The 20777-nt window shown below is 41.3% G+C and overlaps 2 protein-coding genes across 2 annotated transcripts; one reads left to right on the plus strand and one right to left on the minus strand.

Moving 5' to 3' along the window:
- The first annotated feature begins 850 nt into the window (after positions 1-850).
- On the plus strand, positions 851-14335 carry slc7a3a (solute carrier family 7 member 3a). Its single transcript, XM_004076140.5, has 12 exons — positions 851-1223; positions 8274-8843; positions 8918-9079; positions 9360-9546; positions 9627-9742; positions 9870-10092; positions 10167-10306; positions 10532-10634; positions 11604-11809; positions 11904-12070; positions 12157-12265; positions 12342-14335. The coding sequence occupies exons 2-12, from the start codon at positions 8477-8479 to the stop codon at positions 12491-12493; spliced, it is 1932 nt and encodes a 643-aa protein (XP_004076188.1). The 5' UTR covers positions 851-1223; positions 8274-8476; the 3' UTR covers positions 12494-14335.
- A 1224-nt stretch (positions 14336-15559) lies between these two features.
- LOC101174040 (ras-related protein Rab-39B) lies at positions 15560-20579 on the minus strand. Its single transcript, XM_004076141.4, has 4 exons — positions 20227-20579; positions 19276-19510; positions 18549-18819; positions 15560-18165 (listed from the first exon to the last, which is right to left on the minus strand). Exons 2-4 carry the CDS (start codon positions 19488-19490, stop codon positions 18010-18012), a joined length of 642 nt encoding a protein of 213 aa, XP_004076189.1. The 5' UTR covers positions 19491-19510; positions 20227-20579; the 3' UTR covers positions 15560-18009.
- Between the last annotated feature and the right edge of the window lie 198 nt (positions 20580-20777).

A 20777-nucleotide genomic window follows, 5' to 3' on the forward strand; every position in this document is an offset into this window, starting at 1 on the left:
ATGGTTACTTCATAAAGTTAAAAGCAACTGTGTAGTATGATCTCCAGCTGTAAATGGAACATATACTTTTGGATTTAAAAAATCTGTTCAAATTTCCAATTGATATTTAAACTTTTCCATTACTTTCCAGCTAACAAATGTGTAAAGCCTACAGGCATGCACACATCCATAAAGACAGAAGCATACAATGTTGGAGTACAAAAAAGAAATCAATTGTGATTATAGTAAAAGGAAAATCCATCAATAAAGAAATAAAAACATCTCACAAAAAAGTAAACAAAACCAAAAAACACAAAATATTAGAGTAAATAAATAACACTTAACTGATTTTCTATTTATTAGAATTTACACTTTTAGGTCCAATGTGTCACTTAAATAAATAGATTTTAGAAGAAAGCTTTTGTACCAAATTTCCCAAATGTTGATGTTACATATAATTTACTGTAAGGTTGCAAATTAATGAGTCTCCACAAATATATATTTTATTTTGTATTATACGTATTTCTATTTCTATTAACTATGCGGATTTAATAAAAAATACTAAATCCCACCCTCTTGGGTTGCATCAGACAGCAATGACGAAATACTGACGTCCTGTTTTGAATGAGCCACAAGGCGGTTAAAGCTTTAGTCGAAGAGTATTGCGAGAAAGAAACTCTAAAAATTGCATCATATTCTTCTGCGCGCCTGAACATGCAGCTTTAAAAAAAACTCAGTTGTTCATTTTCTGCTTTTTAACTATATTTCAAACAGCGCAGAGGCAGATTTTTAAGCGTGCGAGTTTATCTTGTTCCTTAATGTTTATGTATTCACTGACAAATAAAGTTTGTTGAAAAAAAGTTCCTACGTTAGTCGGCGTGGGTTGTCCTTATATGGGCATTGCTACTACAGGAAAGTATAAGGTATGCGCGTTCGTTTTAGGGCTTGGCAATATATTACACAAGCTCGTTGTAGTAAACTTTAGTATAGCTTTTTTTTTTAAAAAAAAAAAAAGCTCATTAGGCTCTGTTAATGATCAATAAATGTACTGAAGTTGTAGCATTTGCGTAAATCCCCCCTTCCATTCATGAATGGAACGCTCCACCCTCATCGGTTTGTTTATACACATCCCACCCCTGATAAAACCCACACAGCCGGGCGGGATATTTCATCAGCAAGCAGGCAGAGTAGACCACTCTTCTGGCGTCGTTAATTCATTCTTTGATACCAGAAGATAAAGGAAGGTACCAGTATTTGACATTTATTAATAGCCTTTAAATCTTCACACTTGTATGTACGTCGTATTCTTGCAAAAATGTTTATTAAGTTACGCCATTTTTTTTAGAGTTTCACATAGACTGATGCAATCGTCCTCGTGTCAGTAATAATAGGCGCACACTTTAAAAGAACAAAACGTTCTTCGTCTGTATTTGTTCGTTTTTGTTCAAATTTGAAGCTGTATATTTTCATGTTAGTCTCTGAGGACGTGTCACCTTAATCCGCGGTAGTTAACGCTTTAAAGGCGGTTTAATTTGTCATTTGAGCGGGGACTCAGCTGATGTGGCTAGCCTAGTATCGCGTAATGGAAAAACGCGAAGAGCCTGGAAACTTAATAAGAGCTCACCTCAACTACAGGTTAACAACTGTTTTCTCCAGTCCGTATGGGCGATTTTATTTTTTAACAAGTAAACGTTTGAATTCATTTTTTCCCTCTCGTTTTAGCCGACTAGCACCACACAGTGTTACTAGTGTGCTCGTGCAAAGGCGTGGAATGCAACGAGCGATGCTTTCAAAACCCTCCATAAGTGTCGGACAACTAAAAGTCTTTCTAATGATTATTAATGCTGGTATTTCCGTTGGGAATGTGTTGTAAGCTTTAAATTAAGCTACCTTGTTTTTAAGCTATCTATCTATCCATCTCCATCCATCTATCTATTAAGCGAATTATCTACACACACCCAACATGATTAAAATGAGAAAAATGCTATTTCCCAACGAGGCATAAATACAACGTTCAGAGCAAACTAATTTTATGATTGGACAGATGGTTGTAAGAAATGTCTGCCAACGTAAAGTTTTTATAGTCAATATCAACTGCGTGCACTAAGTTGGGGTAAATTTTTGTTGTCAGCCTAAGCTTCTCTGTTTTATCCTCTACTGTCTAAAATAGATTCTAGAGTTTATTTTGTTCATTTTACTGCTCTGTGCAAAAGTGTTTTTAATTTGTCAGACATCTGATAGATAGAAAAATAAAAAATTACTTTATGCTTTAAACAAATTTTGTTTAACCACACACACATGTAATATAAAGTAAACCATTGTATTTATTTAAATTAAAATAGCTTTTGCTGTGGCTTTAACGACACAACTATGCTCACTGTGGACTCGTGTTTTGCATATATTTTTTTCTTTCTGCAGATAATTGAAATAAAAATATAGATGTTTTTTATGTAAGGTCAATTGAACAACATAAATGATATAATTTCATGTTACAGTGTCCACCTGGAAGAATAGATGCACAATAAAATATTGTTAAATGTATGAAAACTTTATGATTGAATTGCACTGTACATAATGAGTTATTCTAGATATTTGCAGATGTGCCATCAATTATTCTTCTAAATTTTTCTAAGTGGCTCACAATGGATTATTTGGTGGGTGAGCAATTGAGTTGCATAAGAAAGCATGAAGGTTGCCGTTTATTGTAGGTTCCTCATAGGTAATTAATGGCATACCGATTGACAGCTTTCCCATGGATACCCTAAATGTGGAATAACCAGATTCTTTGGTGTGCGAGTGAGTTATCCTCTTTTGTGCTCCCCTGGACTGTACGGGCGTTGTTGCAAAGGTGGTGTGGTCATGGGAAAGGGAACAGGTTCTTGGATGTCACATTCCATTTCACTGGGAGAGGACTTTTTTGGCAGGAGAGGTGGTGTCATGCTAGGTGACTTAAAGGGTCGGTCAGTTCAGTCTCTGCAGTTGGCCTTTCCACAAGTGTGCTAACAGGAGGGGAAAAAACTTCTATTTTTTCTTCTTTTCATAAAAGCGTATTTGGAACAAATGAACAGTCCACCCTAAGATGCGTGAAGGCATTTTTGAAAAACGCTCTAACAGAAAAAAAAATAAAGCATTAGGGGGATCACAGATGTTTATGCTGATGAGTCTGGCATAGTTATGAAGTTGTTTTAGCTTTTAATTTTTTTTATTTGGGGACTGTTTATTTGAGGAGTGTGGGCCTGTTTGAGTAGTTTTTTTTCTGTCTTCATAAGTTTAGAAACTTTAACACTGATGGGTTTTTTTTGGGCATTCTTTGCGCGTTCGAAAAGCAGTGTGTCTCAGCATGTTGCTGCGCTTCTAATAGATTCCTGCTCCTTTGTGACCTTTTTACAGCCAGTGTAGCTAAGCGATGGATAATTCTTCAGCTATGTGCACACTGAAATTACAGTAAATGTAAGCAAATATTTACATAACAGCATGCACTAAAGTCACTTGCTGCCATTTCTTGGCATCTTTCATCCTTCTTTTAATCAAACCCACAAATGTGACGCAGTAATTGATAACTAATTATCGTAGTACATTTTGAGAATGACGAGGCGCTGTGTGTTTTGGCTTTGTTTATTGTTGGCCCACAAAAAGCTGCATTTCTCATCATTAATTGTTGTTTGGTGGCAGTCACAACAAACCGGTGTTGGTAAAGATAGAACAAGGAAAAGCAAACAGCTATATGGGTTTAGCAGGTTTGGTACCTCAATAATCCTCTTACAGCTTGTGGCAGCACTTGCAGCAATGCTAAGTCAAGTAACAAGACCATTATCCCTGAAACCTGTTATAACCGGAGTGCTGTTGGAGCACAGTCTGCCAGAAGAAAGAGCCTTTCAGTTTTCACACAGAAAACAAAGAAGCAACTAAACAGAATGGGCACGTCAAAGTTTAGATTGTTTTTTTTTTTTAACAAGAAAAGAACCACATATATGTAATTACCAGGCTTTCTTCTTAGTGAGAATATGCATGTCCTTGTTCAACCTACTGTACCTCTAACTTGCTTAAATACCTTTGTGTGACCTGATGTGGTTTTGGGTGAACCCCTGAAGTGATCACAACATCTCACCGGGTGCATTAATGTTTTAATAAATGTTTATTTTAACAACCTGGACACTCAGACTGGTGTGCCAGTGGAAAAATGCTCCTAGAATGTCAAACCAAGCGGGAAGCGAGAGTATTTCCACCGTGGACCAGTTTCCCATCAGCCTTCAGAGAGTCGAGTGTTTATTATTGCGGTTGAGAGCAGCTCTGTGTTGTTTTGATTTCATTGTTTGACAGTAATTGTGTCTCAACACCTAACTGTACATGGCAGGATATACTTCTTTTTTTGAAATGGTTGGACTAGAAAGGCTTTGATATTAGTTCATATTGTTTGGTGTATTAATAGAAGAATGATATTGTTCAGTAACACTGTGTAATTTTTCTTTTTGCATCCTGTGTATGTTTAGAAAAAAGTTGAGGGTGGATGGGAACTAAAATTGAATCAGCTTGGGGGGAAAAACAAAATGCAGAAATTTTAAAGATGGAGAACATTTATATATTATAAAAAACAGCTTTAAATTGCATTTCTGGGTATTTCTTAATCAAATTCTTGTGAATCAGGAGCAGACAAAAAACAGCATTGGAAAAAGCTTGTAGTTGTGATGTAGAAGCTACAATCGGCAGGCCACAAGCTCCATGCTCTGCTCCAGTCTGATGCACCCACTTGTAGACGACCAGATTCGACCTGGTGTCCGGCTCAAAACTGTACAGCTGGATATCTCCAATATTGCTCACTAGGCCTGGGCGAAAAATCATTTGAATGAATTAATTCAAATTTTTTGTTAAGGGCGATTTTTAAAAAATAACTAAATTGAGTTTTTGTGTAATGGCGCATTTTTGCCTCCCCAGAGCTTCCGTAGCGTTAGTTTCAGACGGCGGTATGACAAAAGACAAACAACAACATCATTGCACCACGAAACAGCAAGGGACAACATGGCTACCAGTTGTTTGGAACTGGTTAGTTTGCTGCCACAGATGTGGAGGAAGAGACCCCCCCCATGCTGCAACATTTGCCCAAAGCCCACCACAGTCAAAGGAGGCAGCACCACAAACCTATTCCAACACCTGAGGGAAACCTTTTATTACTGTTCTCCTTCACTCTATGGAAGGGATTCTGTAGCATAATTAAAAATAAAAGTCAAAACCAGAAATGCTTTTTCATTTTCAAAATGAAGCTGCATTTTTTTTGACTCAAAATTAAAATGAAAAAACAATCCTTCAAAATGCTTTTTCCTTTGCTTCTTCAACACAGGTTTTTCTGTCACTTATTTAAAATGATAATGAAAATAGTATTTGACATTTCATTTTCAAAATGTTCTCTGCTAAATGTGTAGCATAATTCATTTAGAAATGTCTAATTTGACGATTAAAATGGATTAACAGAAGTGCTTTTCAATCTTCAAAATGAAACTGCATCAAATGTCTCAGAATTAAAATGAAAAATCAATACTTCAAAATGCTTTTTCATTTCTATTTAAAAACCGCTTATTCTGTGTCATAATTAAAACGAAAATGCAAAGAGGGGATTGCATTTTCATTTTAACATCCACCCTGCAAACATCGCATTGCCCATTGTCGCATATCTCAATTCGAAAAAGCCTTTCCAGAGGGGGGGCGGGGCAATGACGTAGGCGCTATCTCCGTGTGTCCGGCTGCTAAGAGACAGACATGCTTGGAGCAGTGTTAGCGGTAGAGGAGAGGGCTTTGTGATGGTTGTACCTCCTGCTGCCTCATCACCGTGGTGATAAAAAAAGAACCCCACACAGTCACAGCTCTAGTTTATATCTTGTGGGACGCAAAAAAATGCGACTTCTCCAGTACCGATAGCAGAACCGTTGAGGTCAGATCTTACGGATACTGCAGTCTTGAAGAATGGAATCGAGAAAAAATTGGAAATTGAATTAAAAAAAATGGAAAAACATGTGTGATTTAATTTTTAGGCCATATCGCCCAGCCCTATTGCTCACCATTTTTGTTGCACTGCTAATGTTGGCTTGGGGTTGTGAGTGGTTATAAGAGGCTCCAAGCTAGCAAGACAGTGTGTAAACAGATGGATGGCGGGAAATGAGGGTGGACTTGCTCCACTCAAACAGTCCCGCCCATAACTCGGAGGAGAATTTGAATGAATTACTACGGCTTTGAAGGAACTGCCCTAGAAAACGACACTTTAAAAAAATTGGCTAAAACGGCACAACCATAATGGAAATGCCTTTACAATAGATCAAAAGATGATTCGAGTCAAAGAACTGAAAATGAGGCTGTAACCAAAGACATTGAACTTTGATACTTCAAGGAAATGACTTGAGTGTTTATGGGTGCGTTAGCTTAAAGAAACTCGAGCTTTAAAGTAACATTTGATGGGTTCAATTAAGTTCAGGGAAGAAGCTTGGAACAGACAAAAGTCTCAGAAATAATGGAAATGCATTTTTTAATTCCCTAATGTAAGGGGGACCATTGTTGCTTATTAGCTTTAATTTGAATTGTGGAAAGCAAAAGTATTGTTTTTTCTTGACTTCCATTCAGGTCAACAACCAGTCCACTGTGCTGCAGAATCAGCTGCCAGGTTAAGGTTTCACCTGTCCTGACTAAATGACTGCTGAAGGGACTGATAGGCCTGAAATGAGGAAATGATCAAGTGTCACTTCTTTAGCAGCCATTGTTGTGGTCAACACCCTAAAGACCTCTGGATTTAGTTCAGAATTCCCCGTCCTCGTTCCTCTACAAAGCCAGGCTCAGGCTGAAATGTTATGGAATCGTTTACCTTTGGAACAACAGTTTCATGTCTATGTAAACTTTTTTGGCAGCTGTCCTCGTGGTCCATTAGTTTGTAGTTGTTGTAACATTTTGAGATATGATGAGCTTTCAGCGCCCTTGAGATTTCGGCTTCCATTTGACAACAATTTCATGTGCCGCCCACAGTGTTGGAGTCAGTAGCAGAAAGGAACTCTATCACTCTGCGTATTCCTGTTATCTCTGTGAATCTGCACAGATGAAAGGCACACATGGAGCTATTGATTGTTGCTCATTGACAACCTCACCCATGAATATATATATATATATATATATATATATATATATATATATATATATATATATATATATATATATATATATATATATATATATATATATATATATATATATATATATATATATATATATATATATATATATATATATATATGCACTTGGTGTTTATCTTCATGTTGTCAGACACTCCAAATGTATAAAGCTTGGATTTTCTCTATTCGTCAGTCTTTTTGGTGGATCTGTGGCAGTTCTGTCTGCCTGCCTGCTATCAGGGTAAACAGATGTGCTGTATCTGTCCTGAGCAGGTGTTCTCTCCCATATGTCCTTGGACCTTTGCATATTTTTTGGATCTCGAAAGCTAACTGCTGACGTAAAAGAGCACAGATGTTGTCCTTGACTTTGCGTTTGCCTGTTATTGTTTTGGTCCAACATTGGGGTACATGACGGGCTTACTTGTATCTAGATCAGTAGGTTGTTTGTTTCGTAGGTTGGGGAACACCTTAAAAAAACAAAATTTTGGTTATGGGTAGGCTGGGTTTTGTCAGCTGGTGAGACTTTCTGAAGTGCAATAGGTTCCCCTTATCACACTGCTAGTTCACAATGTCCTTCTCCTCTCCTGTTGATTTTTCTCTTGAAATCTGCCACCTTCTCCTCGTGGCCTCTGGTTTTTCTCAGGCTTCTTCCCATCCCCTGGATAAACAAAACAGTTGGAGTAAAATTCTCCGGCTCACAGTCAGGGAGTGGTGTGGAATTATACTAGGTGTTCTTTTGTTTTCACATGGGTGTGTACTACAGCGAGTTTATTTGTACAAGCAGGTTGGTTTCAAGCTTGGCAGGATATCGTGTGTTTTAAAGTCGTCTTCGTGATGTCTACTTGTGGCCTACTGTGCCTCCTGGTGTGTTGCTTTGCCAAAAAAAGGTGGAGGTAAGAATTCCTGGAAGTTGCGTAACTGTTGGAATGCGAGTTCCCTGTATCAAATCTTTAGCTAAACATGATCACCTGATGATCTATCAAGTTCATGTCTGCAATATTTTTTCCTCTCCAGCACAAAGATCTTTTCTCTGAAATAGCTACAGCTTAGGGGCGAGAAAAAAAAAGTTGCTTCCGTTTTGAGCTGCAAGAAATGGAAGTCCTGGAAGTTGCTCAAAAGCTGAATTTCTGTTTTTTTTCTTCTTCTCAGGCTCTAATCTGCTGCTGCAACATTCTGGGACAGCACACCTGCCACTTCCTACCAACACTAGAGGACCAGTAATAGACCCAAACCCCAAGTCCTTTCAGTAGGTGGTCACAGGTGTTCTTTGTAAACCGTGTCAGTCACACTCACCCACACTAGCAGAGTCAAAACTCCTAGCCTTCTTTAGCGCCCACTCAGTCCCTGTAAACATGGCCAGCAAGCTGTCCAAGTTTGGCAAAATGTTGCTGCGTCGCCGGGCATTAGACTGTTCTGGTGAAGAGACCCGCTTTGCCCGCTGCTTGTCCACTCTGGACCTCATTGCTTTGGGGGTGGGCTCCACGTTGGGCGCCGGCGTTTACGTCCTGGCTGGCGAGGTCGCCCGGGAGAAGGCGGGACCGGCTATTGTCCTCTGCTTCCTCATCGCCGCTCTATCCTCCATGCTGGCTGGTCTGTGCTACGCAGAGTTTGGCGCCCGGGTCCCAAAAACGGGGTCTGCGTACCTCTACAGCTACGTAACAGTCGGGGAAATCTGGGCCTTCATCACAGGGTGGAACCTCATCCTCTCGTATGTAATAGGTGAGCTGCAATAAATAAATAAAAAAGACCTGGATGATGGACTCCCTGCCTGACCGTTGGTTTTATCCTCACAGGAACGGCCAGTGTGGCCAGGGCTTGGAGCTCAACCTTTGATAATTTGGTGGAGCAAAAGATCTCAAGCTTCTTCAAAGGCATCATGGAAATGAAGGTCCCGGGAAAGGTGCTGGCAGAGTACCCAGACCTGTTTGCCCTGATCCTTGTCCTCTTACTCTCTGGTGAGTTTCCTAAACCTCTAAAGATGATACACTCTACAATACATTTAAATACTTTCAAAGTATTGGTATTAGTTTTCTAAATGCTAACCAAACGGACAGAACAGTTGTTACACAAATCTTGCAGCTAATGTGGCCTGCCCTTAGTGTTAGAAAAAACGCCTTTTGCACGGTTGATGTGGCCGAGTGATGGACCATCGGAGCTGTTAAAGTCTGACCTCATCCACCCACATAGCAGGATGTGTTGTTGCTGAGGAGGAATTTGTTCTCTTTCTGCTTTCAGGGCTTCTAGCTTTCGGTGTGAGCGAGTCTGCGCTGGTGAATAAAATCTTCACGGGTATCAATCTGGTGGTCCTGGGATTCGTCATCATCTCTGGCTTTGTGAAGGGGAACACTGCCAACTGGAACCTTAAAGAAGAAGATTACATTACGTTCATAAATGCCACAAACAGCACCCACAAGCCTTTGAAGTGAGTGTTTGATGTTGAGGAAAGATTCCAAAGTTTGAATGGGAACTGTGGTGCTAATCTGTTCTCTTTCTGATGCTTAGTGTGGAGAAGGACTTTGGTGTGGGCGGTTTTGCTCCGTTTGGCTTCACAGGAGTCTTGTCGGGCGCTGCCACCTGTTTCTATGCCTTTGTGGGCTTTGATTGCATCGCCACAACAAGTGAGTGTTTTTTGTTTTCTGTGAGAACCTGGTGAAATGTCACAGAAAAGGACCTTCAGTTGCAAACGTAGGATTGTGTGCAACTTTGCAATGAAAAAAAAAACCTTTTTTTTCTCTGTTCTATCAGGTGAAGAGGCAAAGAACCCCATGCGCTCTATACCTATCGGCATCGTGGCCTCGCTGCTCATTTGCTTTTTTGCGTACTTTGGGGTGTCCGCTGCCCTGACTATGATGATGCCATACTATGAGCTGAATACCCAGAGTCCTCTGCCTGTAGCCTTCAGCTATGTCGGGTGGGGTCCTGCCAGATACATTGTGGCCTTTGGTTCTCTGTGCGCCCTGTCCACCAGGTATGGAAGGGAATCCAAATCTTGTCTGACAATCTTTTGAAATGAAAATTGTAACACCGGTGCTGTTTTCTCAGCCTCCTAGGTTCCATGTTCCCAATGCCCCGTGTCATTTATGCGATGGCAGAGGACGGGCTGCTGTTCCGGGCTCTTTCCAAGATGAGTGAACGTACTAAAACCCCCGTCCTGGCAACCATAGTGTCTGGCATCGTTGCAGGTAAGAAGACGGTTGCTGGTTTCAGTTGTGTAGCTTCCTCATCATCTTGGCTCCAGGCAGCAGTCTGTCTTTGCTGTGTCTGTCTGTCAAGATCTGTCTGCACAGCAGCCTGTCTGTCAAGCTCTTTAGATCAATAAAACCTTCTCAAGCAGCAAAAACGGCAGTTTCAGATGTGGAATGTTCTGAGCCCACTGGATTTTTCTAAAATGTGCTGTTCTCCAACAGCTCTGATGGCTTTTCTTTTTGACCTGGGAGCCCTGGTTGACCTCATGTCCATAGGAACTCTGCTAGCGTACTCCCTGGTGGCCATCTGCGTCCTAATTCTCAGGTAAGCCTCCTTTTATTTTCCCTAACCCCATTGTTAAAGACCCACTCTGAGGAAAATTGGGTTTTTAAAAATTTCTTGTGGCCTTTTTGTCACGATGAAGGACTTGTATAAAGAAATTATGCTCAAAATTGCATTTTGAGAGCAGACAAAAAATGCTTATTGAAAAAGATTGTAGTTGTCACCTAGAAGCTCCCTGCTCTGCTCCATTCTTATGCATTCACTTGCAGACAAATACATCCTTGTACGTCTTTGTTTTCTGACTCTAAACTCTACGCCTGGATAGCTCCACCATTGCTCACTATTTTTGTTGCACCAATAATGATAGGTTGGGGGGTGTGAGGGGCTGTAAGATAGCGGGAGTGCATGTAAACGGATGGGAAGAGGGGGCGGCCAACAGTTCCGCACATGTCACATGTCTTATCAACTACTGCCGCTCTACAGAAACTTGTGTACTAGAAAACAAAACGGGGTTTTTTCAGATTTTGGCTAAAAACGGCACAATCAGGGGGCTACACGGTGGCGCAGTGGTTAGCACTCTTGCCTCACAGCAAGAAGGCCCCTGGTTCAACTCCCCGTGGGGGACGTGAAAAACACAACATCAACGGGGGACCTTCCTGCATGCCTGGGTTCTCCCACCGTCCAAAAACATGCTTTGTAGGTTAATTGGTAACTCTAAATTGTCCCTAGGTGTGAGTGTGAATGGGTGTGTGATTGTGGACACTCTACCCTGCGCCAGACTGGCGACCTGTCCAGGGTGCCCCCTGCCTTCGCCCACAAGTAACCGGGATAGGCTCCAGCAGCCCCGTGACCCCGAAAGGGAAAAACGGAATAGAAAAAGAATGAATGACAGCACAATCATAGTTCGGACCACTGGAAACGCTTTGACAATAGACCAAAGAGGATCAACGTGGGACTTTAAAGCTGAACTCAGTTTCATGTGTAACTGACCCCTCTTACGCATGTGATCAGGTACCAGCCAGGCACCCTGAACTCATCCAGTCAGACGGAGAAGCTGATGGACGTGGAGAGGATCGAGAGCGGCGACGAGTACGGCATGGAGATGGACGACAAACCCCTGCGAGAGACCTTTACTGCCAAGCTGCTGTTTAGCCCCAGTGGAAAGATTCCAACTGAGATCTCTGGGACCATTGTTTACATTACCACTGCTGTTATTTGTAAGTTACCCTCCCATCCCCTGCTGTGCAGATATGAGCTCTAATGTAGTCCGAAGTGTCGGTGAGCTGACGATTTTTTGTCCCGCCTCTGCAGCTGTTTTCATCACTGTGCTGTGCATCATTCTGGCTAACTTTCTGCCGGAGCTGCTCAGAGGCCATCCGGCAGTGGTAGTCCCCTGCGCCATCCTGACTCTGCTCTGCGGCGTCTGTGTTGTCATCATCTGGAGGCAGCCTGAGAGCAAAGAGGCTCTCACCTTTAAGGTGGTCATGAGATCGGAGTTCTCCTCAAACGGGTGATCGGTTTGATGTTCACCCATGAGCTAAATGATTCCTTTTTTCCTTTCAAGGTCCCTCTGCTTCCCTGGTTGCCTCTTTTCAGTGTTTTTGTCAACATCTACCTCATGATGCAGTTGGACGTCGCTACATGGCTGCGATTTGCCGTCTGGATGGTCATCGGTGCGTGTGAACTTCCTTAATCCTGTCCTGAGGCGCCAGCATCTCGTTAACGAGTGTCTTTCTTCTCTCCCTCAAGGTTTTGCCATATACTTCCTCTACGGCATCAAAAACAGCAGCGAAAACGCCGACCGCTCGTTCCCACGCAAATACGAGCTCGCTTCACAAAACAACAGCCCCGTTTATAAGGGCACCCCCGATGAGAGCAACCAAGAGGCCGGCAGCCTGTGATGCGGACCCGCACAGACCTGGGGGGGCGTTACAAAGCAGCCACACTCATTCGTGTCCGTCTGCAGTGTGGGTGGCTTGAAACGCTGCTTTAGGTTGAAAAGAAGGGGAGGCAAGAAAGCGCCACAAGCATCTTACCTCTGACTCAGAGGATGGCTCGACACTGTGAGAGAGCCATTTCCTGGCCGATGTGTCTGTTTTTACCCAGTTTAATTCTTAAATTCGCCTTAGCCCTCAGCAGACACTTATAGCAAAAGCTTCAAATGGACCCGACTAACCGAGTTCTGCTGTACTCCTTATGAACTGTAATCATGGAAAGATTTAACTTTGTTACTCTTTAGTGTTGGTCCGGTTCTTTTGTGCAGCTGCTGCGTTTACAAGTGTTGAGGCGGCACAGAGCAGCGGATGATAACTGAGCCCAAAAACAAAGCCAGGTGAAAACCCCTCATGAATGTTGGTAAAGACTAGAGATGTGCGTGTTACAGTGTGGCAGTCCAAGCGCGCGCCGGCTGCTCTGAGGCTGTCAGGTTTACTGCGTCTCTCTTTAGGCAGACTACATCCGTAGGAGGCTTGGAATACTTGTTTTTCCGGCTCAGTTACATTTTTTTTTTCTTTCTTTTTAAATGAAGAATTTAAACCGGTCGCTTTTTGAAGTAAACAGTATTGTCAAAGTCTCCTGAAATCTTGACTTCGGTTTAATGTCCAGTCATTTTGTGGCCTTTCACTTTAATCTCCATCAATCACTGCGTTTGTGGAGTCGAGGCGGTTGCTGGATGTACCCCCTCAAAATATCCGTTCAGATCGTCGCCTGGCGATGGCAAACCTGTCGCACGTTTGGGGGCGTGGGTCCAGATCTTTTAACACATTCTTTTTTTTCTTTTTTTACTAGGTTTTTCCTTTTGTGTAGTTTCAGTTGAAACTTGTTTCAGGCAGCTCTGTCTGTTGAGTTCCCATCACCTGCTTTAACTACTTGATAGAACTGTTAATATTTAAGTGTAACTAGCATTATTATTATTATTTGTTTGGGGTAGGTTTTGTTTCATGTGTAAATCAGTTTGCTTTTTAGATGTTGTACAGTTTGTAGATCACTGATCCTTTTTATGTGCTTTTACTTTGTTGAATTTTCACGTTGTTGTGCGTTTTTTCTGACCAAAACTTAATTTTTTTTCTTTCCTCCCAACTTTCTGAAACGAAGGACGACCACTGAAAGCTGGTCTTTAAATTATTATAAACCTATTCCCCCCCACCCCCCCGAAATTCTAAATGCTTACATTTTTTTTGTTTTTTTTCTTTGGTCATAGCTCAAGTGCTTTACTGTAGAGTGTACAGTATTTGTTAAAAAAATTGAATTTTTATTTGTATAACTCTGTAAAATGATTCAAACGCTGTCTTTTTGAATATGATGTTTGAGAAGGATTTTGTAAATTACTCTTGACATCAGATGCTGCTAAAAATCCTACTTTTAAATTCTTATATCATAAAAGTCCATCGTGACGTTTTTAAGGAAAGTATCTGTTGTGTTTTTGTAAAGCAGGATCAAGGCAGGCCTGCATTCAGTTTTTTTTACTCCAAAGTTAACAAGAAATACATTCTTGTGTCCTCAAAGTTCTGCCAGAGAGAGGCTTCCTGGCGGTGAAAGGCTGGTCCCTCATCCCCTGATCAAACCTGCTTTTCTGCAACTAAATTATCCTGAGCAGGTGAAGCGATGAAGCTGAATCGGCCCCTTTAGTCAGAGGCGTCACATCACCAGCAACCATGGCGGTTGCTTTATATCCTGTACATACAGTAGGCTTGTATCATATGAGCTGTATTTTATTTTTTAATAAAAATGTGATTCATGCCTTTTTCCAGAGTTCATGTTGTCTTTTGCTGATGTTCCAGGTTTGTGTGCGAGTCACACAAGAACGCCGTCCCAATGCGGCGTTCTCCATTCAGCCCCTTGTTCTCACTTATACTGTTTTCAGTTTTATAGATGAGGATTTTAGAAACCTGAATGATTCAGCCGTTTAACAAAAAGGCTTTCCTATCACACAGGGATTAGTTTTTCTTTGAAAATTCTGACTGGATTAGGATTAAATTTAAGAGATGGATTAAAAAAAACAGACATCAAAACTATGAAGTTGCACATGACTTAATATGACGTAGTTTATATTTCATTATAAAAATGATGAATTTCAGCACATAGCTAGAGTTCTACACAACTATTTACAAATTAAAATTTGTATGCCGAACCAAAATCTATAACGAATGTCTGCAGGGGTTTCTGGGAAAGTGTGTTTATTAAAATAGGACTCCATGGATTCACAAAGTTTTCTGGTTCACATTAATGTTGGGCTTTGAAACTACAAACATTGAATAGATTTGTATGTTTTTGTAATGCATTTTAGAACTGGCAGCCAATTTCCAACTGACTTCTTATCTAGTCAGGAAAATGGAAAATCTTGATTAAATTTATAAAACACAAGTTACTAAAACGTGCAGACACAACTGATCTCTTGCAGCAGTTTATTAATCTGAATATGTTGTTTTGTGATTTTCTTTGCAAAATTTGCATCTGTTATAAACACATTATTTAAACTTTTTAGCCAAATGATTTGAGTTTAGTTTTAAACTGGGGTCCGTGACCTGAGGCTCTTGAGCCACAGGTGTGTTCCTTGTTGGGGTTGTTAGTTAACTTTTGCCATTTCTTCATAGATCTTTGTACTGAGGTCATCCTAGGAGTAAAAAATAATTGTTTTTCTTTTTTAATGACTGTCGACACTAAATCTCTTTTGGATTTAGTGTCACAGCGAGGCACAGAGAGTGCAAGCTCCAGCCCAGCCCACCCTGCAGAGGGCCCCTCCTCGGGAAAGCGCACCATCCCCAGGCGAGCAACCCCCCACCATTGGCACAAGCCAGGGCCCCCCAAGGGAGACCCGCCCCATGCTCCAGGCCGCCACCCACCAGGCAAACGATGGTGACATTTGCCTGAGCTGATGGATTTCCTCCCTGCTCCACAGGCTAATGTCGCCCTCTACTGGACACATTCTGCCACTGCGTCCTCTTTGTGTTCAACATCCAAACTGCAGGTTTTTCATTTCACAAGCAAAATCTTTATTGATGTTTACAGGTTTTTCCTCATGGATGACACTTGTGCTATATTGATCCCAGAGTCACAACAACATCAAACAGTCAACTATTACTGGGTTTTGATTTCAGATGAATTATTTATACATGGCGTAATGTGATATCAATGCCACCTACTTACAGTTGAGAGATTAACATTCACAGGGTGGACATAACGTTGTGTCGACTGCATGCACTTCAACTCATTTTCTTCCTAAAGGCACTCGAGAGAGACACTTTTCCGCATCATAAAAGTAAACAGAACAATTCCGATTAACCACCACTGTTGAGAAAAAAGGCGTTTGCATTTCTTTACAACCGTAAACAAAGACAGTATGGACTGACATCTGTGCAGTTTGTTACAAATGATCCTTTTAATTTCATCACTTCTTTTAATTTGATGTTTCTGAATGTGTTTCCTCTTTAAATGCAGGGATTGTTTACCTTTAGACTAAGAAAAACTGTTTTTTTTCCTTCTTTGGATACACTAAGTTAGAATAGAGCATGCACCTACTGTAAATATGTACATGGCTTGGTTTGAGGCTGCAAATGTGTGAATACTTTCTGACACTTTTTCAGTTGTATGAAATCCCAAAATGGTTCAATTTGGGGAATAAGAACTGTTTCTTAAATAAATGAACAGTTAATAATGATGTAATATTTGAATAAATCTTATTTATTTATGAATATCACATTGCATTTCATATCCTGAGTACAGTTTGGCTGCACAGATGCTATTGGCATATAATTAAATGCAAAATGCATGGGCTGCATTGAAAGCACATTACTGCTCAAAGGTTTGGGGTAACTTGGGAAATCTCTTTGTTTTCCATGGATATGTAAAGCCTGAAATGAACAGCGAAAAAGAACAAGGAGTAGACACAAATAAACTCAATAAACCTTGCTCACTTAAAGTATTCTAACAACCAAAACAACCTGAAATGGCCCTCAAGATGGACCATCTTTACAGTTTTCCCCAAGTTAAGCTCCATTCTGGACACGTCTGTCCACAACACCTTCCAATGTCCAGCTTTTGTTCTTTTGCCCGTCTTTTTTATTTTTATTGGCCAGATTGAAGTGTTTCTTCTTCTGCCATGAAGTGTAACACCTTGCCGTTGATGCTGACACGTGTTGGACGGGCTTGACTTAATTTAATCAATCTACGGGGTCTCCGATTGAAACCGCACAATCTCATGGATTTGCCCTCCAGCACAGTGGTGCATTGAAAATGTCATCTTACCGTCGTTGCAGAGAGTTTCTTTTGCTCTCTGAAGGGAAACCATAACAGCACTTTAAAAGATTTTAACTTGTAGCATTTTTCATAGTTTCTAACCTTACATAGACATACGGGTAAAGGTTTATAATGATAAACAATAATGTATTTATGGTTTTTCATGAAACGTGGTGGGTTTTTCTATTTTAAACATTAAAACAACAAAGTGGTAGTGTGTACGATTTGAGTTGTTAATGACAATCTGGTAAGTTTTTCAAAAAGGTTTGGAAACGTTTGATTATTAGTAATTCAAGTTAAAAAAAAGAGACACAAACAGGGAGAAAAATGCGATTGAATTTCATTTAATATTTAAAATATAATAATGAAATATTGATTAGGTTTATTTTTGATAAATGTGGGTTGTTACAACAGATCTAACCGCTGATTGTCCTATTTTTAAATATTTAGTTGCAAATATGCAACACAAAAAAAATTATTAATTATTAAGTATAGGATTTCACAAATATTTCATTGCAGAGTGCAAAACAATTGGCCAGTCAAACCTCACTTCTGTCAATGCATTTCTTCACTTTTTACTCTGTGGAGGAGCGTTTCAGGATGAAAAAGTCCCACCTTCTCTGCTCCGTAGCAGCGTATGCTACACTAAGGCAGTCATTAAACGGTGGCAGAAACGTTCCCCTTCTGACTGCTAATGCATCCTTTTCTTCAGGAGTCAGGCACACTCTGAGACATTGGCTCGGCTGGAGTTCACTAGCGTCGGATTTTTAGGAGCAGATGTTCCAGTCAGAGGAGCTTCTCCCCCCCCCCCCCCTCAACAGTTTGTGGAAGAAGCATCGTCCATCTCGACACACGAGGAGAAACATAACGCACTGACTGTTGCTTGTGCCTAAGATCCTAGCCGGCCACTTGAGTGTCACCATGCACACAAGGAAAGGCCAAATGTGGCATAAAGCTAAAGTGTTCCTAACATAAAAAGACACGCGTGTGCAGACAGAAAACAAGAGGTCTGTGCCTCTCTGGAGCCACGAGGTGGCTCCTAAATGAAGAAAGGAGGTCTCACACACACAGAAAAGAAAGTAGCTCAGCAGGAAAACAGGGAGTGCTGACCCAAAAGCTTTGCCTGAGAGCAGCCACGGCAAAAGACAGAAATTGGGTTCGCTTGAGTTTTACCCCAACGCAATCAGCAGAAGCACTGCCGGCTGCCCTTGGTGACCTCCTCGGAGGAGTGGACGGTGTTGGGAACAAATCCACTCTTGACTCCTTCCCAGCCGTCCTGGATCTTGATGTCACCATTCCGCACCAATTCGAAGATGTCCCTCGTCAGATCCACAAATGCCTTAAAATCAGAAGCAGAGCACTGCAAGTGTCATATCATGACATTGTAAAACCCTCAGTCTCACTACAAACACGTTTTCGGCTATTTTAAAAGCCTTCCCAATGTCATTTTTAGACAAAATCAAAAACCTTGTGTCATTTTGTGGGACATAGTTTCTGCAGAGCAGCAGGAATTCATTACAAGTTCGGCTTTGAGTTGTGTGGGGGACTGTTTGTGCGGAGCAAGCCTGCCCCATTTCCCATCATCCCTTTATTTACACTCTCTCCTGATAGCTTACAGCTTCTCAGAAGCCCAACCTGACATTACCAATGCAATAAAAATGGCGAGCAATGTGTCAAATGAAGCAAAAGACGGGGAAAAAAGTGTCACATCTGGGCACTAACCTTCTCCACGTTGATGGCGTCCCGTGCAGACGTCTCCACGTAGCGCATCCCGTAAGCCCCCGCCAGCTTCTCTGCCTCGTGCTGGGTCACCTGACGCTGAGCCTCCAGGTCACACTTGTGGCCAACGAGCAGGAAGACGATGCTGTGCGGCTGGACGTGGCTCCGCGCCTCCTCCAGCCAGTTGTGGACGTTTTGGAAGGAACGTCGGTTTGTGATGTCAAAAAGCAACAAACCCCCAACGGAGTTCCGATAGTAGGCCCTGGTGATGGACCTTAATACATGGATGTGGGATTAAAACTCAAAGCATCAGCTACACCAGTATTCTGTAATGTAAACTTAAAAAAGGATTCTAAAGCTTAATCACCTGGAAGACTGAAATGGAAGGACTATAATGGTGTTAGTTGAAAAACACAGAATTTTAGCAACAGATTAAAATTCAGTCTATGGCAAAGACTTGGCTGGCTGTCAATCATTTCTCACATTTGTGCGGAAAGAAAAAAAATAGAAAATATGAACATTTAATAGTGTTTTATCACATTCCAACACTATTTTTTAACAGAAATTAAATTCAGATGTGAAACTATGGCTGCAGACAAAAGAATTTATTACGAATTGTTTTACTTTTTTTGTGGTTTTGAATTTTGTCTTCCTGAATGTCAGTGTCCTTTTTTTTTTTTTTTAACCTTAAGTTTAGGTCTTAGTATTAATAATATGAACTTTTTCTTACCTGAACCTCTCTTGTCCTGCAGTGTCCCAGATCTGCAGTTTGATCCTCTTTCCTGGTTCAATCTCCACCAGGCGAGAAAAGAAGTCCACTCCCACAGTGGGGTCTGACACCTGGGCAAAGCGGCCCTCCGTGAACCTCCGGATCAGGCAGGACTTTCCCACCGTGGAATCTCCGATCACAATCAGACGGAACTGGTAAAGCCATATCGTCTCCATGTCTCGCCAAAAGTCAAATTCTGCCGCAAAGAAAGCCCATTATCATAGTGTCAAACAAGTTAGAAAAAAATGTTTTATTCTAGGAATCCAGCTCTAATCCAAGATGGGATTTATTGACTTCAAACAAAAGAAGAAAATGTGTTTAAAAATATTTGTTTGAAAAAGTAAAAGCAGAAAACAAGACGTCTGCTTCCTGCAGAGTCCCGTAAATGTTGTCTAACATTTAAGTCCAGATAAAAAGGGATTTAGGAAAGCTGTAAACACACAAATCCTTATTTGAAGCAGTAAGGGAGTCATAGATTAACCACTTTTAATCTTTAAACTGTGAATTACATAGATTATTCATGGATTATCAAAAGAATACAGCTGTTTTAAATAATCCTGTGAATATATGATTAACGCTTGGATGATCTAATTTGAGGAGGAGGATGGGGAGTGGGGGACTCCTCCCCCACTCAAATAAACAGTGGTGTAGTCACCCCCCATGTGGATTGTGTAGTAGTTGATAAACAGCTATATTGCAGCAGGGGCAAATAAACACATCAAAAATGATTTAACCTTAAATTAATTTCCAAATATTAGACATAGGCCTAAATCATTTTGATTGAAGACATATTCCATCAAAAGTGCTGGGTTAGCTCTGAGCCTTAGGCCTGTCTTACTACTACGAAGATGTTCCTTAAATAGTGCAGATTTAGGACAATAGGAACTACAAACCCCAGAAGGAAGGACCTACCTCGAGTTCAGAGCTCAAAACCTGGGAAAAACAGGCACCATATTGATGACTGTGGCTTCTGCAAATAAGCCCTCGCACCGGCAGCGTCTGTTGCTGCAGCTTCCACAAATAATACCGCCTTAAAGGTTCCCCCGGACCAGCATCAGAGCTCCGGCCGTGTGAAAGGCGGGACGCGGCCTGCTGAGCGCGCAGAAGCCCGGATGACCCTCACGGCTGCGCCGCCGCCGGTATTTCCGTGACGATCCGCGGATGAAATGGCAGCAAGACACAACAGCAGCCGCGGCATCCCACACGGCTCTTCCTCGCCCTCATCAGCACCAGTACCGTCACTACAGAGGGACGTGCGCAGGCGCGAACGCTCATGATGCTGCGTTCACATGGGGTCGGAAATTAGAATACCCCAGACTTGCAGAATAAATGCAGCTTCGAAAAGCTATATTTCGGCTTTTATATAAAAAAAACAAAAACAAACAAATAAATGAATAAAATAATTTTTTGCATTTTTAAAATCCAGCATTAATATTTATTTATAAATACACAATGGAAGCATA

The sequence above is a fragment of the Oryzias latipes genome, chromosome 14 (genome assembly GCF_053564925.1).
Source record: "Oryzias latipes strain Hd-rR chromosome 14, Olatipes_Hd-rR_3.1".
NCBI classification, from domain to species: Eukaryota; Metazoa; Chordata; class Actinopteri; order Beloniformes; family Adrianichthyidae; genus Oryzias; species Oryzias latipes.